The sequence below is a fragment of the Spermophilus citellus genome (assembly GCF_964194105.1).
Source record: "Spermophilus citellus genome assembly, chromosome: 1".
Lineage (NCBI taxonomy): Eukaryota > Metazoa > Chordata > Mammalia > Rodentia > Sciuridae > Spermophilus > Spermophilus citellus.
In genome coordinates, this window is record NC_138182.1 from 181,477,438 (window position 1) to 181,500,228 (window position 22,791).

Below are 22,791 nucleotides of genomic sequence, written 5' to 3' on the forward strand. Positions count from 1 at the left end.
AATGTCTATTAGTGCTTTAAGAAGGCGCATTCACACCATTGTTTTACCCTGTAATCACAACAGCTCTGCATGGTGGGCAGCACACAACCCCTGTTATAGCTGAGTAAAAAGAGTCCCAGGGGAGTCTTGCTCTAAGAGTCAGGATCAAAGCTGGGTGTTCTGTTTGATTCTTCCTTTCTTTCTTTTCAGTCTTTGACTCAGTTCCTAGGCTGGTCTGTCTTGAATCCTGACACCTATGAGTCTATGAACAAACTTGAAAATCGGAAGGATATTTTCCAAGACATTGTAAAATATCATGTAAAGTGTGACAATGAAGAAATTCAGAAAATCTTGGTACGTAATATTCTTTACTTGTTTTCATCTTAGTAGAGACTAGCAGAGTTGAAGTGAGACTTGAAGTCCACAAAGGCACAGCTTGGGTGTGGGTTCGCTCAGCCATGTTCCTCCAGCTTAGCACAGAGATGTGGCAGCCCTCAGATGATGGATGGATGAGTGCCCAGAAGGTGGTGCGTACTAATAATCTTTGTGGCCTGAAGACAGGTATCCCTTGCAGGATCATCTCAATCTGGGGCCTGACCCTGGCTTAAGAGCTCTAGAAACTCCACTTTTCACTGTACCCAGTGTTGACTTGGAGACAAGATCAACCAACATAGCCCCTAATATGAGAAGAAGATTTATCTGATAGACCAATGGACCAGGGTCAGTTTCTCAGAGCCTCACTCTTTGGTTAGCTCACAGAAGACCCAAGAAAGTCACAGAAGAGTTTAGTGTGCAAAGAAATAGTTCACAGTGAACAATAAGTCCTCGCCACTTTACATTTTATAAAGCAAATTCACATTTGGGCTCTTTTTTGATGCTTGCAAGTTATTAGTCCCATAAGATGGGCAGGATAAAGGTTTCTATTTTTATTGTATAAATGAAGAAATCAAGGCCTCCAAAGTGGAAAGAACTTGTCCCCAAATCACCTAGACTATGAATATGTCTCACTTAACCTTTATCATAATAATGAATAAAATTCTCTACCTCTCTTATGAATGGGCTGTCTCGGGAGGTGATGAGCACCCCAACATGAGAGTTATCCACATAAACACTGGATGACATGTATCAAGGATGCTGTAAAGAACATTGCTCCCTGGAGTGGGAAATTGGACTAGATGCTTTCATGGATATGTGAGAATTGTTGATTCATTGTTCCTGAGGTTTTGGTCTTAAAGAGACCAAGATCTTAATAGCACACTGAGTTAGCCAAATGGTATTGGCTATGATGCCCAGCCAAGCTCCCAAGACCTTGGCTTATAGAAAGACCTCTCAAGTTGAAAAAAAAACAACAGAGGTCAGTATTCTCAAACGAACTTTCTTAAGCTGGGAAAATAATGTAACAAATTGATCATTTAATACCAATAACTGGTAAATTCAGAGAACAAAATATCCAGTTTGGATGATTTTCCTCATGGTTGGCTTGACTCAGTTCATAAGTTTCAGTCAAATGATAGATATGTGGATCCTATGGAGGTGTAGCCTAAGTTAACCAGTTGAAAGCTAAGAGATTTTACTCTGGGCCAAGAAATCAGAAACAAATAACTGGGTCCAGGTTCCCTGCTCCTCTGGCATATAGGGAATAAGCCCATAGAGAGAAGAAACTAGCCTCAAGTTACCCAGAAAGAAAGTGCCGGGATCATGGCCAAGCCCTCCTTACTCTCAGTCAATAATTAAAACAATAAAATATAACAGAATTATTTTATTTTGGTGCATCCTATGTGCCACATACCATGCTAAGTGTTTAATATGCATTATTTAATTTAGTTGTGCATATTTTTTTAAAAAATGACTCTGTGGCTGGGGATGGTGGTACATACCTGTGATCCCAATTACAGGAGAGGCTGAGATGGGAAGATCACAAGTCAGAAGCCAGCCTTTGCAACTGAGTAAGACCCTATCTCATTAAAAAGTAAAGTAAAATAAAAGGAAAGAACTGGGATGTAGCTCAGTGGTAGAGGACCCTTGGGTTCAATCCCCAGTACTGGAAAAAAAAATAATAAAAATTAGAAAAAAAAATGACCTTGCCCAATTGATATGTGCTATATGTGCTACACTGTCCGATTGCACAAATTTTAACTTACTGGTTAAAGGCTTTAATTATCCCCATTTTATAGGTGAAGAAACTGAGCTTCAAAGGCATTTGATAATGCAGAACTCAAATTTGGATGCAGGTCTCCATAGCGCCAAAGCCTGTGACTTTGAATTTGTTCACCAATGAATGTTGAATGGCAGTTTCTTTAAGTGGGTGGTTCTGATGCAAAGACTTAGAAGGAAGGGCAAAAATGGAAATGGAAAAGTGGAGGCATATCAAGTTTTCAATATAATAACATTTCTTTTTCTCTCCTGTTTTGGGGCCTGGCAGAAAACCAGAGAGGTGTATGGGAAGGAGCCATGGGACTGTGAGGAAGAGGAGCTAACTGAGATCCTGGTAAGAGGAGCTGGAACAGAACAGGCCCTGATGGGTTGTTATCTGCTCAGGGTGCTCCTGAGTGTGTGTGCGTGACTCTCTACAAAGAGTGTTCCTATCATTCTACTCTGATCCTCCCAGGACCCCAGGATGGAAACAGGGTGGTGGGTGGCAGGGGGACCCAGGAACACTTCCTATTCCCTAATCCCTTGACTCCATTCCTTTTACAGCGGGGAGAGCTGCCAGATGTAGAGAAATATGAAATTAATAAATTCCACTTCAGTGACTTGCCCCTCACAGAACTGGAGCTGGTGAAATGTGGGATACAGATGTATTATGAGCTGAAAGTGGTGGAGAAATTCCACATTCCTCAAGAGGTGAGATCAAAACAAACATCTGTGATTTTCTGGTTTTTTTTTTTTCCCCTTGCTTAGGAAAAAAAAAAATAAAGATTCCTCCATTTGTAAAGTACCTTTAAAAGAGTGTGCCCTCAGTGTTTGGGGTTTAAAGCAGTCGTCATGTTGCATGGTTGAATTTTTTATTAGAAAAGAGACACGCTGTTCCTCTGAACTTGGGATCTTCAGAGCTTTGGTTTCTTGCAGTGGGTTCTGAGCATTGCGTTCTGAAGGCAGGGAATAAATAGATATCTGACAAGGGTGGGAAACGTGGGCTAAATCCATTTTAATCAGGGCTCTTTCCCTGCAGGATTCCTTATGAGTGTTCACTGAGTCTGGGTGATGGGGACTGGCTAAGACAGTGGGATGGGAGGTATGCATGGTCTTCAGAGTTTCCCAGACTTTCATTAAGTAATGGTTCTCAAAGTGTTGCTTCAGAGTACATCAGCACCATCTGAGAAGTTTCTCTCTCTCTCTCTCTGTGTGTCTCTTTCTCTCTCTCTCTCTCTCTCTCTCTCTCTCTCTCTCTCTCTCTCACACACACACACACACACACACACACACACACACACACACTAGAACCGATTTTAATAAGCCCTCCAAGGTAATTTTGATGTTCTCACAAATTGGAGAACCACAGGATTAAAGAACCCTTTTTGCTGCTGCTGCTGCTGCTGCTGCTGTGAAGCACCTGTTAGTGTCTCTGAGGACAATTGCTCTCTGAGGCACAATTTGGGAATCACTGATGGACGCTCGACCCGCAGGATAAGGGGAATGATTCTCTCTTACTTTGTTTCTAGCAACAACAGACATCTTCATAGCATGGAGAAAAGTGCTTTCATAGCATTTCCGCATCTGTTGCTAGTTCCCACCTCCTAGTGTCTTCTAGCAATGGAGAGCCCTGGGCACCTGGGCAGGTGTGCACTGTCTCGCTGACGTGGGTGTATTCGCAGGCCCTGGTGCGGTTCATGTACTCCCTGAGTAAGGGCTATCGCAAGATCACCTACCACAACTGGCGGCACGGCTTCAACGTGGGACAGACCATGTTCTCCTTGCTGGTGGTAAGCAGGGCAGGCCTGGTCCGCAGGGTGAGAGGATCTGCCTGGGCTGTGGGCCCAGGTCATGTGGGACAACCTCATGCAGACTCCATATGGCAGTGACAGAATTGTTATCCTCTACTGTCTTTTAAGAATTCCAAAAGTAGTACATGCATAAAAGAATCCCAAGAATAAATAAATGTAGCAAATAAAACATGATAGGAAGCTGCAGTCTATCCCAATCCTGGTCTGTTATTTGGAGATAACCAAGGCACAAGTCCTTCCAAATTTTCTTTTTGTATACACTTGCATACACCCACACACACACACACACACACACACACACACACACACAGAAACATGCACACCATTTATTTTGTTCATAAGCAATGGGATATTATTCTGTTTTTAATTTGAAAATGTATATTATCACATTCTTCCATTTTATAGGTAAATCATACTCTTTCATTATATATGCATACATACATATAAAACACATTTTCTATTATATGCAACACACCAATTTTACCATTTTAATCAATTTTGCATGTATGATTCAGAGACATCAAGTACATTCACAGTGTCATACAACATTTACACTAAAACTTTTCATCCTTTCAAACTCTATACCCATTAAATAATAACTGCAACTCTCTCTATTCTGCAGTCCCTGATAGCCCCTATTCTGTTTCCTATCTCTATGAATTTGACTACTCTAGGCCTTCATGTAAGTGGAATCACACAGTATTTGTTCTTTTCTGTCTGGCTTAATGTCTTCAAGGTTCATCCATGTTTTCATTTTACAGCTGCATAAAACAGTCATCCTTGATATCCATGGGTTTTTTTTTTCTAGGACTCTCCTCCCCACACATACTAAAATCTGCAGATGCTCAAGTCCCTTATATAATGGCATAGTATTTCCATATAAGCTGCACAATCCTCTTATATACATTAAATCATCTCTAGATCACATTTAGTACCTAATAAAATGGAAATATAAGTGGCTGGGCATAGTGGTGTGTGCCTGTAATCCCAGCAATTTAGGAGGCTGAGGCAGGAGGATCACAAGTTCCAGGCCAGCCTCAGTAACGTAGCAAGGCCCTAAGCAACTTATGAGAATGTGTCTGAAAATAAAATATAAAAAGGGCTGGGAATGTGGCTCAGTGGTTAAGTGCCCCTGGGTTCAATTTTCAGTACCAAGAAAGAAAGAAAGAGAAAGAAAAGAAAAAAAATGTTATTAAAAATAGTTATTATGTTGTAATGTTTAGGGAACAACTACAGAAAAAAAGTTAGTATATGTTTAGTACAGACAGATTTTTTAAAATATATATTTTTGGTCTGTAGGTGGTTGAATCCACAGATGTGGAGCCCACAGGTGCAGAGATAGGGCTGGGGGTTTTTTTGTTGTTGTTTAAATATACCATGATTTCTTCACCCAGCACCCAATTGTGGGTGTGGACATTGTTTTCAATCTTTGCTGTGACAAACAGTGCTACTGTACCCTCTGGGGGACAGACCTTCATGCATTTGTATCAGTACTTTGGGCTCAGAGGGTTCCAGCCCTTTATCTTTCATTGGAAAGCGTTCCCCATGCAGGGCATGACACAGTCTGCTCAGACTTACATTCCCTGTCCTCATTCCTTTCCCTTCAGGGCTGGAAATGTCAGGCCAGAGCAGGTGCTGGAACCCAGGGCAGGCATTCTAGCCAGGCCACTGCCAGAGGTGACAAGGACACAGCTTAAATCTGGTTTATTCAGTAGGATCAAAGTCAGCATTGCCTCTCCACAACCCTTCCCCAACCCTTCTCCAGCCTCTTCTCCAGCACCAGCAGGAACAAGGGTTAACTATGTGGAGAAGCCCCAGGAAAGGAGGATTCCTCCGGGCTGTGCTTAAACCAGTAGACCAGGTTTGGGAGGTTTGCTTTACCCTTCTGGCCACTTTCATAAGCTTTCCAAATCCTGAAACCTGATGGTTCCAAGTTTCTCAAAAATCATCCAGAGCAACACCCTCCACCCCCACTGTGCAGATTGGGATACTGAGGCCCAGAGGCGCATGAACCCAGCTAAGGTCACCTAGTAATAAGTGGCCAGCTCTCCCTGTTTGCCTGGGATCATCCCAGTTTCAGTATGGAAAGTCCAACTTCCTGGAAAACGCAGCCTGTGGTAAAGCTCTGCTCACCTCAAGGTCAGAACCATGTCGGTCAGCGCCAGGCTTTCCCCCCATTCTGCCCTCTCAGCCCTGCTTCCAGCCCCCACAACACAGGAGTGACTTGTACCTCTGATTGCCCTTCCAGACAGGAAAACTGAAGAGATACTTCACTGACCTAGAGGCCCTGGCCATGGTCACTGCTGCCTTCTGCCATGACATTGACCACAGAGGCACCAACAACCTCTACCAGATGAAGTGAGTTAGCCCTTACTGGCTCCCCGCCCCTCCCCAACCCTCACCCCAGGATTTATCACCTAGGTCTTTATGATCCCCGGGCTGGGTGACCAAGGAAAAGGCCCACTGTCCACATCTTCCCACTTCCTCTTGCCCTTGGGATCCAGCTCTACTCCTATGATAGACAGAATAATGGCCTCCTAAAGACGTTCACATCCCAAACCCCAGAGCACGGAAATATGTTATGTTGACTTACATTCAAAACAGACTTGCAGCCAGGTGCGGTGGCTCATGCCTATAACCACAGTGACTTGGGACACTGAGGCAACTCAGTGGAGAATTGCAAGTTTGAGGCCAGCCTGGGCAACTTAGTGAGACTCTGTGTCAAAATTAAGTTTTTTAAAGGGTCGGAAGTCAGTGGTAGAGCACTTGTCTAGCTTGTGCAAGGACCTGGATTTAATCCCTAGGGCTGGGGGAAAAAGAAAAGGTGGGAGGGGGACTTGGCTGATGTGGTAAAGGAACTTGAGGAATAGGAATGGTCTAGGTGGATTCCTTATAGTCCAAAGGGTCCTTGTAAGAGGGAGGCAGAAGGTCAGAGAGGAGAGAAGATTCTCCCCTAGGGTCTCCAGAAGGAGGCCACCCTGTGGACCACTTTAGACTTCTGAACACCAAATCTGAAAGATAATCCATTTTTGCTGTTTTCAGACATTAAGTCTGGGGCAGTTTGTTACAACAGCAATAGGAAACTAGGAGATTAAACTCCCGCGCTCTCCTCCTCCCCATCCTACCTGCTGACCTAATTTGAGCCAAGATGTTAGTAACCGATAATGTTCATTCATTCACATGTATTCATAATGCTTCTCATGTAATTGGTGAACTATGCTGGCCAAAGGAAGTACCATGGTGAGCAGAACACATAGTACCTGTCCTCATAGTGCTTATATTCCATCCTGCCCTTGAACTGTCTTGATGGATCCTTCTGATCACCACATGGGCTGGACAGAGTAGGGGCTAGTGTTATCCCCATGACACTGATGGAGAAACGGAGGCCTGTAACTCACTAATAAGCACTAGGATTCATTCTTCTGAGTCTTTTCAATAGTCCACGCTGCTCCAAGGGTGGAGATCGTGTTTACAGTTTACACTGTGGGAATCCAAGTATGGAGTGTAGTGCTCATCACATAATAAGTGTTCAACAAATATTTATTACACTTAAAAAATGAACAAACACACTGGTGGAGGGAATTCAGTGGCTTCCCCTTACGAATGGAGGACTAGGGCTTTGCTGATCTTCAAAGCATGGCCCAGTGCCAGGATGAATGAACAGCTTCAGGGGATCCATAAATCTCTGCAGCTGCGTGTGGTATGATGTGGGTTTGTGACTTTTTCTGAGGGTAAGGGTCTCCACTGCTCAGCAAATTCCCTAAAGAGTCCATGAGCCAGACTAGGGTCAGAATCACTTGTGGAGAAAAGCTAAAGGCAGAGCCAAGAGATTTGGTATTTGGTCCTAATTTTCCCTCATCTCACTGTGCCAGGACCCATGCAGAATCCTTCTCAATCTTGAACTTCAGCCGTTCTACTTGCAGATTTAGAGGTGTTGGGACTGGATAATAAAGTCCTTAACCTCCATCTTGACCCTTCCATGTTGACTTTTTCTTTTTCTTTCTCTTTCTCTCTCAGATCCCAGAACCCGCTGGCCAAGCTCCATGGGTCCTCCATCTTGGAAAGACATCACTTGGAGTTTGGCAAGACACTGCTGAGAGATGAGGTAGGATGGGGCTGAGGCCTCATCTCAGAAGGAGACTGAGCGCACCCAGGCAGCCTCCTTGCATTGGCCTAGGCTGCCATGAACTCCCGCCATCTAAGGTGACCACTGGGAGGTGGCTTACTAACCGCCAGCATCGTTTCTCACATCTCCCCGCTGGTTTTCTCTTTAGAGTTTGAATATCTTTCAAAACCTCAACCGCCGACAGCATGAGCATGCAATTCACATGATGGACATCGCAATCATTGCCACGGACCTCGCCCTGTATTTCAAGTTGGTATTTTTTTCTCACTTTAATAACAAGAAGACCAATGATTATAATAACAATAGCAAACGTAGTTCCAATTGATCTTTATTATGTGCCAGGCCCAACACTATAGCCCTGTGAGTTATCATTCCTCTCATCCTATGTATGGGGAAACTGAGACCCAGGGTAGGAGATTTGCTAAAATCCAATAGCAAATCGGCACAGTCTGGGTTAGAGCCTGTCTTCACTCCCAGCCATTAGTTTGGCTAAGTGTGTCAATTTCATCAGTCCCCATCTGAAATGAGCAGTGTTAGCAGCACAGGTATGTCTTAACCTAAGACTTGCTTCCTTTAACAAACTGATGTGTTTTGTAGGAAGAGGACCATGTTCCAGAAGATCGTGGATCAGTCTAAGACATATGAAAATGAACAGGAATGGACACAGTACATGATGTTGGAGCAGACGCGAAAGGAAATTGTTATGTGAGTTGAGGTGGGGCTAAGCCCTGACCCTCGACAGCTAGGGTCGTGAGGTGGGAGGCTGCATTGGTAGATCTTGCTGCTTTTAAAAGATCTGGGACATCTTCCCATTTTGGAGGCCTCCAATTTATTGGGGTGGGGGCAGTTATTCCCAAACCAAATAGCACAAGTTATAATAGAGGTTTAGTCTTTATTTTAGCACTAAAAATATAAGAAACCACATCATTTATTTCTGTGTACACAAAAAGTGTAAAATACAGGATTTGGGTGGCAAAGTGATATAACTTTCAAGTTTTTTTTATAAAACAACAACAAAAATACTATGCTTCTGTAATTCACCTCTATTGATGATGAGGTGAGAAGTGAAAATTTGTGATCTTTTTGCAAATATGTAGCCCAGGCCAAATGGTTCCTGCTTCTCTTTGATGGGTTCACATCATTGATATTGGTAATCAAGAAGGGTCTCAAGGGAGGATCACCAGGTCCCAAGGAAGCATTTCCTTGTTTATTCATCCCCTGATCCTTCTGTGGAAGTGAGCTGTGATTAAGTCACAGCACTGCAAATTTCTCTACAGAAGAGAGACAGCCACTGGGACAGGGAAAGGAGGGCCAAGATGCTCCTGCTGCAGCCCTTTAGTTGTCCAGTCAGGCCTCTAGAAAGGTCCCCTGATCCTGGGGAGCAGCATGACCGGCTCCTACTCAACAAGGGTGCAGATTCAGGTTGGGACTGCTCCCAGGAAGACCAGGAGCTGCCCCACCGGACATTTCAAAATGGTCCAGCAGAAGAATTGAATCCATTGTAAGATTGGGAAGTTATCTGTTCTCCTAATTAGGTATTCATTTAAAGTGATTCCAAGAAAAATACCTACTGTGCTTTGGAGGAATTAGGAAGCTGATTCCAAAACTCTCATGAGGAATAGGTACGCAGAAATCATCAGAGAGTTCTGAACTAGAGCAGTGATAAGGCAGGTCGGTCCTAGGCATGGTTAGTTGTCAGGTCAGTGGAACACGCTTGAAAGACCACGCGTGTGCTAAAGTGGATCTCCTACTGACAGAGAAAGCATAAGATCATGAAGGGCACTGGGACAACTGGGTGGCCTGTACAACAAAGTAAATTCCAGACAAATAAAGAATTTTTAAATAATAAGGGAAAGAGAGAGACAGGATGGGGAAAGTATGAGAGAATTAAAAAGAATAATTTCAGATGCGTTTTCCTAAGTATGGACTGTAATTCACATCATAAAAAATAGGTGAATAGATTTGATGGCATAAAAATTAAGAATTTCTGCACAACACACACACACACAGAAATTCAAGGCCAAAGTCACAAGGCACATGATAAGCTGTAGAAAACATTACAACACTTCAGACAGAAAAAAAAAAAAGAACTCATCTCCTCAGCAAAGTGTTAATACAATTCAAGAAAGACTAACCCAATCAAAAATGGACAAAAGACATCCATTTGGGTCATCAAACAGATGTTTCCAGAAAACTTGTTTTCAGAGGCATGAAAAAACCAATGGAAAATGATGACCTTACTCCAGAGAAGTTCAAAACAGAACTGCAACAAGTTGCGATTTCTTACCCTTCCTCTTGGCAAAGATGAAAATGTTTAACCCACGGTGTTGGCCAGAGCCAGGGGAAACAAGTGATCTCACTCACTATGGTGGAAGTATATGGAGGTATAGTCCTTATGGAGGACAACTGAACATTACCATCAGAATTGCAAATGACCCTGCTCTTCAACCCTTGAGTCCCACATATTTCCCACCAGGCATTCTCTTACATGTGCACCAAAGAGTGCATACACACCAGGTGTGGTAGTACACACCTATAATCCCAGCAACTCAGGAGGCTGAGGCAGGAGGATCAGAAGTTTGAGGCCTGCCTCAACAACTTAGTGAGGCTCTAAGCAATTTAGGGAGCCCCGGTCTTAACTTTAAAAATAAAAAAAGCTGGGGATGTGGCATAGTGGCTAAGTACCCCTGGGTTCGATACCCAGTATCTTAAAAAAAATAAGTAAATATATATGTGTGTGTCTGTGTGTCTCTGTGTGTGTATACATATACATAAAATATATATCTAAAAATATGTATATATGTACACACACATGATTTGTATTCCCAGAAAATATTGAAAACAACCTAGTACCCAACTGGTGCCCAAGTTACAGAAGTGACAGTGCTTTCATACAATGGAATGTCATACAACCTTTGCAAACAAATGATGTCATATAAAAGATGTGATGTTTAATTTCTTTCAAAAGCCAGGAGCAGGACTTCGGTTGTAAAGGCAAGGTAATCTTAAGCAGGAGTCTTCAGGCTGAGAAGCACGTGTTCCCAAGGGAACCCAAAACCTCCCGAACATGTATGGGCATCAATAGCTTTAAGGGAATCAGTATTCTTTCTTAATACTAATCACCTGGAGAATGCAGACGCACAGTGGGTGGGGCATTCCCTCTCCTCCCACTTTAACAAAAGAAAATAGGTGATACTAGGTGGTAATATGAGGAATGGAACCCAGGGCCTGCAAGCATGCCAAGCAAGGGTTCCACCACCTAGCCACATGATAAGCCTTCATTTCACCCTTTCTTGTAGTGCATTGGCCCAGTGCAAAAATCTTTGGGTCATCAAACAGAGGTATTCTTTGAAATATTGGTGACTTTTTAAAAATTTTAATTTAATTTAATGATTTCTTTTTTGTACTAGGGATTAAACCCAGGAGTGCTTTACCACTGAGCTACATACCCAACCCTTTTTATTTTTTATTTTGAAACAGGCTCTTGCCAAGTTGCTTAGGGTCTCAGTAAGTTGCTGAAGCTGTTTCAAACTTGTGATCCTCCTGCCTCAGCCTCCGGAATTGCTGGGATTATAGACATGCACCCAGCCTAAAGTTTTTTGTTGTTTTAAAAGCAAAACAAGGTATTGAGAATGGAGGATTTTGTCCTGCAATATACGATGAATTGGCAGCATCTTTCATTTAAAATTATAGTTCCTTTAATAATCATAATTCTTTCAGAAAATATATCACTGCCCAGGGACCATAATATTAGAGCAAAGGCACATCAGAATAAGTACTGAAGGTGGCAGTTCCTGATTTTATACAAACTTCTATCTACATTCTATAGCTATCTGTCTTAGTCAGCTTTCTGTTACTGTAACCAAATACCTGAGATAATCAACTAAAAAAGAGGAAAGGCTTTGGTTTTTGGTTCATGGTTTCAGAGGTTTTAGTCCATGGTCTCTTGGATCTGTTGCTTTGCAGCTGTAGTGGCAAAATATATCATGTAGTATTGCATGGCAGGGGAGGCCCGTTCACCTCATGGTGGCCATGAAGCAGAAAGCTAGGAAGAGGAAGACCCAGGATACAAATTCCCCTTTAAGTATATGCCACCACTATCTCTCTTCTATCCTCTGTCTTCATGTCTGTCTATCTAATATACCTATAAACCTGTTCATCTGTCTATCTCTACCTTCCTTAGAATTAAAAATAGAAAAGAAAATAAATGAAAAAACTTTTGAAAAAAAGATAAAGTGAGTATCATTGGGACACACTCTAACATGCTTATTTGAGTTGAAAAATAAAGTCAACTTCTTTTTTTTTTTTGCAGTTTATCTTTCATAGCTTTCTTTTTTTTATTGGTTGTTCACAACATTACAAAGCTCTTGACATATCATATTTCATACATTAGATTGAAGTGGGTTATGAACCCCCAATTTTAAAGTCAACTTCTTTCTGAGAGAAACAAGCCTGATTTGGTTGCTTTAGTGACAGCGAAAGGCTGGCATTTCCTATGATGTTGGCTGGCAAACATTTTCATAAATTAAATAAGTGAAACCTGCAGCTTCCAAGTCTTGAAGAAAACACAATTGAAATTTGTCATAAGATAAAAGCATTTTATTAAAAACACTGCAAATATATATTAAAATTAACATTTTAATTTATCTAACCCATTCTCAGTGTCTACAGCTAATCCAAGTATTGCTGAGAAAATTTCAGGGGTGTCATATGAAAAGTCTTGGCTAAATCTTTATGGTGTGCTTCCCAGAAATTGAAGCAATAAAAGATTCTTAAGCTTTCTTTTAATTAAATGGAAGGAGAACATAATTGAATTGTCAGCTGATAGGTCATTCAACATAATGACCACAGTATAATTTGTTAACAGTTAACTTGGAAGAATTCAAAGAATTGAGTGATGTTGTTATAACTAAACTCCATTTTCAGGGGTTTTAAGTACTTGCACTTATAAAAATGAAAAATGGGCATAAAATCAATGCTGATTCTATTTCAGTCTAGCGATAAGAAATATTCATTACTTAATTGATTGTTAAAAAATAACTTTGTCCTTCAGGGAACAGTGGCTTACGCCTGTAATCCCACTGACTCCGGAGGCTGAGACAGGAAGATTCCAAATTAGAGGGCAGCTGTGGCAACTTAGGGAGACCCCTGTCTCAAATCAGTGAAAAGCCTGGGATATAGCTCAGTGGTTGGTAGCCCCCGTAGGTTCAATTCCCAGTATAGAAAAGAAAAAGAAAATCCTATCTCATTAAAAGATAAATTCCTAAAAACAAACTAGTTTTGAGTTTTAACGATTATTATAAGAATAGAAAATATATTTTGGTGTTTTTTAAATTAATTTTGTAATAACAAAAGAAAAATTCTGAACACTTAAAGGCTTATTGTCAAAGAAAACAATCTTAGTTATATAATTTCAACTAATGAATGTATTCAGTTACAGATAAGTATGAAAGGGTATCAGTGAAAGATTCTCTGGCATATGTTTGCATACATACGGCAGACACACATATCCATACACATGTACACACACAATACTAGGACCAAATTCTATGGGGGAGGTCAAGTAGAACTGTAAGTTTACAGAGAAGACCTTGTGCATATGTTGTTGTTGTTGTTTTTTTTTTAACCATGGATGATGGGTTAGTATCTAATTGCTGTGCTCTTTAGATTCCTTTGGACCTAAAGAATGATGTAGCTATGCATGGTGGTGCATGCCTGAAATCCCTGTGCCTCAGGAGGCTGAGGCAGGAGGATCTCAAGTTTAGGGCCAGCCACGGCAACTTAAAGAGATCCTGTCTCAAAATAAAAAATAAAAAGGGATAGGGATGTAGCTCAGTGGTAAAGCACCCTTGAGCTCAATTCCTTGTACCACACACACACACACACACACACACACACACACACACACACAAAATCACACTGGCTGATGTAACGGTTTTATTTTTAAATGTCAGTATTTCTAATATGGCATAAATTAGACCTTTGATAAATATTTGAACCTGTGATAAAATAGTTTAAAAGGTACAAGAACGTCAGCATTTTTTAAAACATGTTTAAGCTAAGCATGTTCAAAATGTTGAAGAACTAGAAAGCAGGGTTTTGCAACCTCAGCATTGTGGACATTTTAGGCCAATAACTCTTTGCTGTGGGGGCTGGTGGGACGCTGAGCAGCATGCCTGGTCTCTCCCACTAGAGGCCAGGAGAAGCCCCTCCTCCCCAAGGGTGACTGTTGATTATCTCCTGAGAAGCACTCTATAGAGCAGTTTGGGATCCATCCATTAGTTGTATAATTAGAACTGCTTTTGTCCCGGGTAGAATGGGACAGTCATACACTAGGGGCTTTGGTGCCAGACAGCCTAGGTTCCAGCCTTGGCTCTCACTGTATTGGTGGCCTGACCTTGAGTTGTTTACTTCGCCTGAGCCTCAGGTCTTCAGCTGCTCAAAGAAGATAATGGCCCAGCTCATGGACCTGGTTTTCCCAGTATGAGTCTGATAAGCCCCTCCATCCATGTGATTCTGATTAATATGACAAATTCAGAGGTGGTCATTCTTATTAGCACAATTGGAACTCAGAGCAGAGCATGGCCTGATCTCCACACGCCAATATTCCCTGCGCTTGTGCATTGCCCTTGAATCATGTTACATTTTGCAATCAAGGATGTAGATCAAGGATGAGGGCTGGGTTTTGCATCTCAAAGGTTCGAGTGTTTCTGGGCATTTCTGCATTCTGGCAGTTCATGGGCACTTCTCTTTTGAGACTCAGCATATCTTTTTCCGTATCCCACAGTCTCTCCCCTGACAGTACATATTTTGTGGGTTTTTGAGCTGGGGGTAGGAGGAGTGTTCTGCAGCATTGCTTAGGTAGAAGGTGGTGGTAGGCACTTCCTGTCATATAATAAGACATATTTATTTGGCCTTTGTCCCCAGTTCCTCACACAGAGCTCTTCAGACCCTTGGAATTTCCTGAGTGATGGGAGTATCTTTTGTTTTAATGAGGTCACTCTTGGCAAGACCCTAGGTAACTTCATGATGGGGGCTGGTCACCAGAAAGACCAGGCCTTTGTTAGAACTTGGTGTGTCAGCCCTGCCTCCAACCTCTAGGGAGGGGACAGGCTAGAGATGGAGTCATCCTCCATGGCTCATGGTGTAAGCCATCATGCCTGTGTGAGAAAACCTTCATGAAAACCTCTGCACCTGGGAGTTTGGAGAACTTCTGGGTTGGCAGGCACACGGAGGCTGGCATGTCTGAAGAGGGCATGGAAGCCCTGCGTGCTCCCCTTCTTCTGCCCCGTGTCTGTCATCTGGCTCTTCCTGAGCTCCGTCCCTCATAGTAAACTGGAAAGGACAAGTAAAGGGTTTCCATGAGTCTGTGAGTCGATCCAGAAAATCGTTGAACCTGAAAGAGGATTATGGAGATCTCATCATCCCAACATGGTAGCCAAGGGAGACAGATATGTGGTGACCTGGGATGTGACACACAGCCAGCCTCTGAAGTAAGGGTGGGCTTCAAGGCCTGAGCCCTTATACCTATGGAGTATAACTCCCGGTAGTTAGGGATCGAATTGAATTGTGAAAAAACAGAAACATTCTGAGATGTCCTAAATTTAGTTATAAGGTGAGGGATGGGGGAGAGGAGAGTAAGAGAACCTATTCAGCTAACAACTTCAGCCAAATCAACAACAACAACAAAATACCTACTCCATGTTGCTAACCAGGTATGGGAGTGCACACCTGGAATCCCAGTGATTCTGGAGGCTGAGGCAGGAGAATTGAAAGTCTGAGGCCAGCCTGGGCAGCTTAGAGAAACCTTGTCTCAAAATAAATAAAAGGAAATAAAAGAGGCTGGGGATAAAGCTCACAAGTAAAATGCCCCTGGGCTCTTTCCCCAGTGCAGCAGAAAAACAAACAAACAAACTAACAAACAAATCCTATCTGTTCTGTGTTCCTACATATATTGAAACCATAACTCAAAACCTCGGGAGAATGACTGTGAAAGTGCCATCACATTCTGCTTATATCCCCAAGTGAGAAGCAAGTGCATCTCCGTGCAGACTATTCTATTCCCAAACTTTACCCACTTCATATTGCCCACCCCTCTTATCTCTAGCCCATGTGGGTTACAGAGCTTTCAATCCCCCAAATTAAAAAAAATACTCTTTACTCTGGCTGCAGACACTTTCCAGCTGCTGCTGGTAGTTGTGGGAACTTGTCCCAGAACCTGACCCTTTTCCTGGCTAACATCTGTCATGGCTCAATAAACCTTCTTATTTCAGAGATCCCTTGATCTGTAGTCTTGGTTTTACGTGAGGAAACCCCAGTGGTCCTTCCGGTGCTTTATCTCGGAGTGCTCATGTCATGAGCTTCCTGTGGTCTGACGTCCACGCCTGACCCCTTGATGTGTCAGGAGCCAATGGACAGCAGCTGGACTCTTGCACAGCAGTTTCTCATGTTGGTCGCCCTACTTCAGTGTGTTTAGTCTTGGGCCAGGTTGCCCAGGAACTCTAGAGAAAGGGTGTGGCTGCCCAGGCATCTCCAAGCCCTTTAGTGTCTCTACTTAATTCCAGCTTTTATTCTTTATCTTCCCCCCTGAGTACTGGGGATTGAACCCAGGGCTTTGCAGACATGCTAGGCAAGTGCTTTATCCCTGAGCTACATCTCCAGACCTTTCTTGTTTGGAGACAGGGTCTCTCTATAAGATGCTGAGGCTGACCTTAAATTTGTAATTCTTCTGTGACTCTTTGGGATTACAGGCATGTGCCACTGTGCCTAGCTGAGCTTCCTTCTTAGATGCCATGTCTACCTGGACACTTCTATCACCATCTCCATGTCTTGCCCAGACTTTGCAATGACTTCTTTGCTGGGCTCCCCAAGTATGTTCAGTTCCTTCTGCAGTGATTTTGCAAATCTGACCATGTCACTCTTCTTCTCAAATGCTCAGTACCTTTTCCTATTGCCCTGAAGATGCAGACCTGCCCCTCCCTCTGCCCGGGCCCTGCTTAGGCCTGCACCTGCACATCACTGGGGCCTCTCTCCCATCGCTCCCTCCTGCTCACCGAGCTCCTCCCACCGCTCTGACAGTGCCAGGCTCACTTCACCAGGTCTCTGGCCCCAGGCATTCTCTTTGCCTAGAATGCATCTAGAATTTTTCCTTCATTCTGTCTCTACCAAGTTAATGGTTTCACATCCTATAGTTGTCAGCTCAAGGGACACTTCATCAGGGAAACCCTCCTGACCTCCCAGGTCCACATTGTCATCCTCAAGAATGGACCCCCTTTCCTTGGAGCATGCGTTTTTAGGATAAATGTGCAGGTCCCCAAAACATCTGCAAGCTCTTTGAATGCAGGGACTATGCAAACTCACCCCCACGTGACATCTGGCACACATCTCTGCACAGGATGGATAGATGGGTGCTCCCTGTGGTCTAGCTCCTGATGGTCCCCTGTCCCCATGCTCTCCACTGCACCTCTGCCATGGTATCCTTTCTTCTGTCCCCATCTTGGAGAGTGTCATAGTCAGCTTGAGCTGCCATAAAAAATAATCATAGACTGGGTGGCTTGAAGAGTAGACATGTATCTCTCCCAGTTCTGGAGGCTGGAAGTCCCAAGATCAAGGTGCCTGCTGAATTGGTTCTTCTGTTGTTGTTTTATTTTCCGGGGTGGGGGAGGTTGCTGGGGATTAAACCCAGGGATACTCTACCCCTAACCCACACCTCCAGCCTTTTCATTTTTCTGTTTTGAGACAGGGCCTCACTAACTTGCTTAGAGCCTTGTTAAGTTGCTGAGGCTGCCTTTGAACTTGCAATGCTCCTGCCTCAGCCTCCTGAGTGGGTAGGATCACAGACATGCACCACCGTGCGCGGCCAGAGTTGGTTTTTGCTGAGGGCTTCCTAGCTGCAGACAGCTGCCTCTGACAGTATCCTCACGTGGCAGAAAGAGGAAGCTCTGAGGTTTCTTTCTCTTCTTATATGAGCACTAATCCATCATGAGGTCTCGACCCTCATGACCTCATCTAAAACGAATTACCTTCAAAGATCCTGCTTCCTAATACCACCACATTGGGGGTTAGGAATTTTATATGAATTTGGAGAGACTCGAGCCTCAATCTGTATCTATGAGCTCCTATGCCCCCCCAAGTTCCTGCTCTACTGTCATCTCCTAGATGCCCTCTGGGCTGAGCCAGTGGCTCTCACTTTTGGATTTTTTCTTTTCGGTGACTGTGAGCTTCTCCACACCTCTCATCCATGCCCAGCCTAGCATCCGGGGCTCCAGTTCATGTTCAGCGATGGTGCTGCCATGAATGTAATGCCTGTCTTTAGGGCCTGAGGTTTCTGATTGGCTGTTCTGGCACCTAGGTGTCTGCCCCCAACCCTCTGCACACACTGAATCGCTGTCTATAAAACAGTTGGGTGCGTTTCCCCATCTCTGGGGGTGTTTTTCATGTGATCTCTTTTGTCAAGGAAAACAAACATCCAATGCTCCCCTAAAGCCACATCCATAAACTGAATATGTGAACAATGACAGTTACCAGGAAGACAGAGACTTTTGCATGCATGGCTGAGCATGATTGATTTAATCTAGTTGCTAGTGAGCTTCACATGTCCATGACACATGACCCTAAGCATAGGCCATGTATTCAGCTGTCACTCTAAAGCATGAAGGTGTTTCTAAATGTTTGCATTTCTGAAAGCTTAAAGAATTATGTGAATTTTTGAGGCTAATGTAATTAAAGATTTTATTTAAACTTCTTAATACTTGATGAGTGACTTTTTTCTTACAGTCTCCCAGACTAGCCTCTGTGAAATGTGCCAGGTTCAGCTGATTGATTGCAAAATCACTCAAGCAGCAAGTTAAATCCAGAGCTCCAGCCTCCTTTAACTGTTCCCTCTCCTCTGCCCCTGCCCGGCCTGCAGGTCTCACCTATGGCGCTCCCTGCTGCAGACAGGTGCTGCTGCAGGTCAGCCCTGTAGCCCTCCTGCTGATGCCTGGGTTGCTGCAGCATCTTCTTCTTTCTCACTTTCTCCTTTCGGCTCCTTCCTCTGTGGGCTCCCAAGACACCTTCCTACAGCACAGCTCTGAGGAAGTGATGGTAGGCTCTGAACCCTCCTCTACTTACCAGATATAGGGCACACACGTGGCCCTGGATTATCTTCTCTGAAATGCCTTCTCAAATTTCTGCCCCACCTCGTGCTCCAATTCTTTGTTTCTCTCCCCCCACCCTTTCATTTTATGTTCTCTCCACCAGTTTTGGAACACCTGTCCACCTTTCCATCAGTGAGAAACTCTGCTGAGAGTTCACCTCGGGACCCTTTCTCCCACCCACCCCTTTCTGCTCTCCTTCACACACAGGGCCCTTGCTCTGCCGGTCCTACTGCTCTCTATCCCATGCCTATTCAACAGGGGCCCATAGCCTCTGGTGGAGCCAAAGGTGGTTCTTGAGGGGAGGAGGGGAAGATCTTAGATGTTACAATGGTCTGTGGCTATCTGAGCAGATATACAGTGCATCTGTGGAATTAAAGAGTTCATAGGGCTAGGGATATAGCTCAGTTGGTAGAGTGTTCGCCTCACATGCACAAGGCCCTGGGTTCAATCCCCAGCAACACACACACACACACACACACACACACACGAGTTCATGGTGAGGGCAATTAAAAAAATATATATATATATAATCTTTTGCAATTGGGGCAGGGGGCAGAAATGAGAAAAAAAGGTTGAGAAACATTGCTCTTCATTCTCAGCCAGGGAGAGGGATTCTGCAGGTGTGGTGAGATTTAAATAAAATCAATGGAGCCCTGTGTGGTGGGGCACACCTGTAATCCCAGCGCCTCAGGAGCCTGAGGCAAGAGGATCACCAGTTCAAAACCAGCCTCAGCAAAAACAAGGTGCTAAGCAATTCAGTGAGACCCAGTCTCTAAATAAAATACAAAATAGGGCTGAGGATGTGGCTCACTGGTCGAATGCCCCTGAGTTCAGTCTCTGATACCACCCCCACAAAGTAAAATAAAATTAAATTGATAGTTATTCAGTGCCTAGAATGGTGCCCAGTGCATAGAAAAAAACACATTATGTGTTTATTGTGCACATACGGTGTCTGGGCACTACACAGAGATTTTTACATATAAAAATTGTCTTTTTTTTTTAAAGAGAGATAATTCTTTAAATATTTATTTTTTGGTTTTTGGTGGACACAACATCTTTATTTTATTTTTATGTGATGCTGAGGATCGAACCCAGTGCCCCGCGCATGCCAGGCGAGCGCGCTACTGCTTGAGCCACATGTCATACTTACCCTGTGAGGGAACTACCATTATCATCAGACAGGCTTAGGGAGCTTGGTTTCCTGGCTTAATGTCAAATCTCTGATAACCAAGAGGCAGGAATAAAACCTCTGTCTGACTTCAATGCCTGACCCAGGACCCAACAGGGAAGTGAGCCCTGTCCTCACAACAGGGTGAAGTCACCTACTATTGGGGGACAGAGAAAGAGAGAGCAGTGAATTACCCATACATGCAGCCTGAAATTGCCTTGATCTGATGGAACTCCCCTGTGTGCCCAGGGCCATGATGATGACCGCCTGTGATCTCTCAGCCATCACCAAGCCCTGGGAGGTGCAGAGCAAGGTATGGGCCCCTCCTGACCCAGAGGCGGGGAGCCGGTCCTGCTGAAGCAGGTAATGAGGCCTGGAGTCTCTCAAGTCTTACCCAGAGTTCAAGCACCTTTGCTCCAGCCGCCTCTGCCAAGACTGAGGGAATTTGCTTTCTGTTTTTTCCAGTGACAATAAAAAGTGGGGGTGGCAGGGCAGGGGTGGGTTTATCTTTTTTGCTAAGTTGGAAACACAAGTCGGGTGGAAGCAGGGACAGGATTGGGGTTGGGGCTCTGACCTGGAGTGTGTGTGTGTGACAGCGTCTATCTGTTGCAGGTGGCTCTACTGGTAGCAGCAGAGTTCTGGGAGCAAGGCGACCTGGAGCGCACAGTGCTGCAGCAGAGTCCCATTGTGAGTAGACAGGGGACGTTGGCTGATTGCTAGGCACGTGTGATCTCATCCTGACCCAAAGACATAACCCCTGGCATAGAGATGCATGACCTTACCCTAATGCACGGTGCCCAGAGGGTCCCTGATGGCCCTCAACCTCATTGCCTGAGAACAGGTTAGAGATGCAGATTCACAGGCCTTCCTTCCAGAAGCTGGGGCGAGGAGGGGAGGGGTGGTAGCAGTATGTGCTCTGATGAGCCCTCCTGTTGGAGGACCTTGTTCTGGTGCAAGTGTCCTTAGCTCACTCAGCTGCACAGAGCCTGAGAAGCGGACACCACGACTTAGAGTCTTGTCACTCTTTCAGTGCCAACAGTGTAGGGGTCCACCTCCCCTGGGCCTGTGCTGACAATGCAGAGTGAACAAGGGAAGACTTCGTGAAGCTGTGAGTCTGACACATTTGAAAGTTCCCTTTGCTGGGACAGTCAGCTGGCTTCCTGGAAGAGGTGGGGAGACCAGACACCGGGTGTCTCAAAGGCCCTGAGGGCAGAGCTCCAAAGTAGAGGAGAGTTTGGAGAGGAGGGGGACAAATCACTCATGGGGGAACCAACTAAACCAAGAGTGTGTAGGGGTGAGGGGCCTCCCTTAGGAGAGAGTGAGCAGGAGGAGCAGGTAGGGTCATGAACGGGAGCCTTGAGGGCCAAAAAAGAGTTGCGGTTCTTGCTGGGAGCAGTGGTACCTGCCTGTAATCCCAGGGGCTGGAGAGGCTAAGGCAGGAGGATCTCAAGGTCAAAGTCAGCCTCAGCAACTTAGCAAGGCCCTCAGCAATTCAGTGAAAGCTCCTTCTAAATAAAATATTTAAAAAGGGCTGGGGATGTGGCTCAGTGCCTCTGGGTTCAATCCTTGGTACCAAAAAAAAAATGTGTATAACCATAATATAGACAAAAACATGCATACATACATATAACCCAATATCTTCACCACACTCACAAGATTAATAATTATACTTTAATATCATCCAATCCTCAATCTCTGCTCTTTTTTCTTGATTGAGAAAAAGAATTCAGTTGATTTGTTCAAATCAGGACCCAGTCATGGAACAGACTGTCCCCAGTTATATTATTCTATTAAGTCTCTTTTAATCAGTAGTATGTTCCCAATTCCCACCTGCTCCCTGGCTTTTTTTTTTTTTTATGACCTTTACTTGTTGAAGATGGTTGGTCTTTTGTTGTGAAGTTCCTTACATTCTGGATTTTGTAGATTTTACCCTTAGGGTATTATTTGATGTGGTCCCTATTCCCTCTTTTTTCTTGCAAAGTGCTAGTCAGATCTGGAAACTTGGTGAGTTTAGGATTTGAATTTTGTTTAACTTTTCACTATTTATTTCTTGGGAGGGGGGCATTTGTTGAGTATTTTTCAAAAAGTAAATGCATATTCAAGAGAAAATAATCCACCTTATCATAATATCTAGAGTGAAGATCTCCCTCCCCCCCCCCCCATTTATTTCTTTTTAGCAAGAATGCTTCATTAGGTAGCGGGGGCTCTTACTGCCCAGTGCGGTTAACTCTTTCTCCCCCTGACAGCCCATGATGGACAGAAACAAGGCAGATGAACTCCCTAAGCTTCAAGTTGGCTTCATTGACTTTGTGTGCACCTTTGTCTACAAGGTAGGCAGGCCCTGGGCTTCCTCAAACCCAGATAGATGTCTTTGTTAAGCCTGGGATCCCTAAGACTTCAGGGGTAATAAACACCAGCAAGGTAACCAGTGGGGGG

At 44.0% G+C, this 22,791-nt stretch overlaps 1 protein-coding gene across 2 annotated transcripts in view; it reads left to right on the plus strand.

The window, feature by feature from the left end:
- The window catches only part of PDE6A (phosphodiesterase 6A), a gene marked incomplete at both ends in the record, with an annotated part of 77,231 nt that overhangs the window by 50,587 nt on the left and 3,853 nt on the right, over positions 1-22,791 (plus strand). For both annotated transcript variants that reach the window (XM_081302797.1, XM_081302798.1), the window contains 11 exons: positions 190-333; positions 2,402-2,467; positions 2,677-2,823; positions 3,795-3,902; positions 6,172-6,281; positions 7,941-8,028; positions 8,198-8,298; positions 8,647-8,754; positions 20,605-20,668; positions 20,968-21,042; positions 22,602-22,685. In XM_081302797.1, the coding sequence (XP_081158923.1) occupies positions 190-333; positions 2,402-2,467; positions 2,677-2,823; positions 3,795-3,902; positions 6,172-6,281; positions 7,941-8,028; positions 8,198-8,298; positions 8,647-8,754; positions 20,605-20,668; positions 20,968-21,042; positions 22,602-22,685 (1,095 nt within the window). The remainder of the gene's footprint in view (positions 1-189; positions 334-2,401; positions 2,468-2,676; positions 2,824-3,794; positions 3,903-6,171; positions 6,282-7,940; positions 8,029-8,197; positions 8,299-8,646; positions 8,755-20,604; positions 20,669-20,967; positions 21,043-22,601; positions 22,686-22,791) is intronic.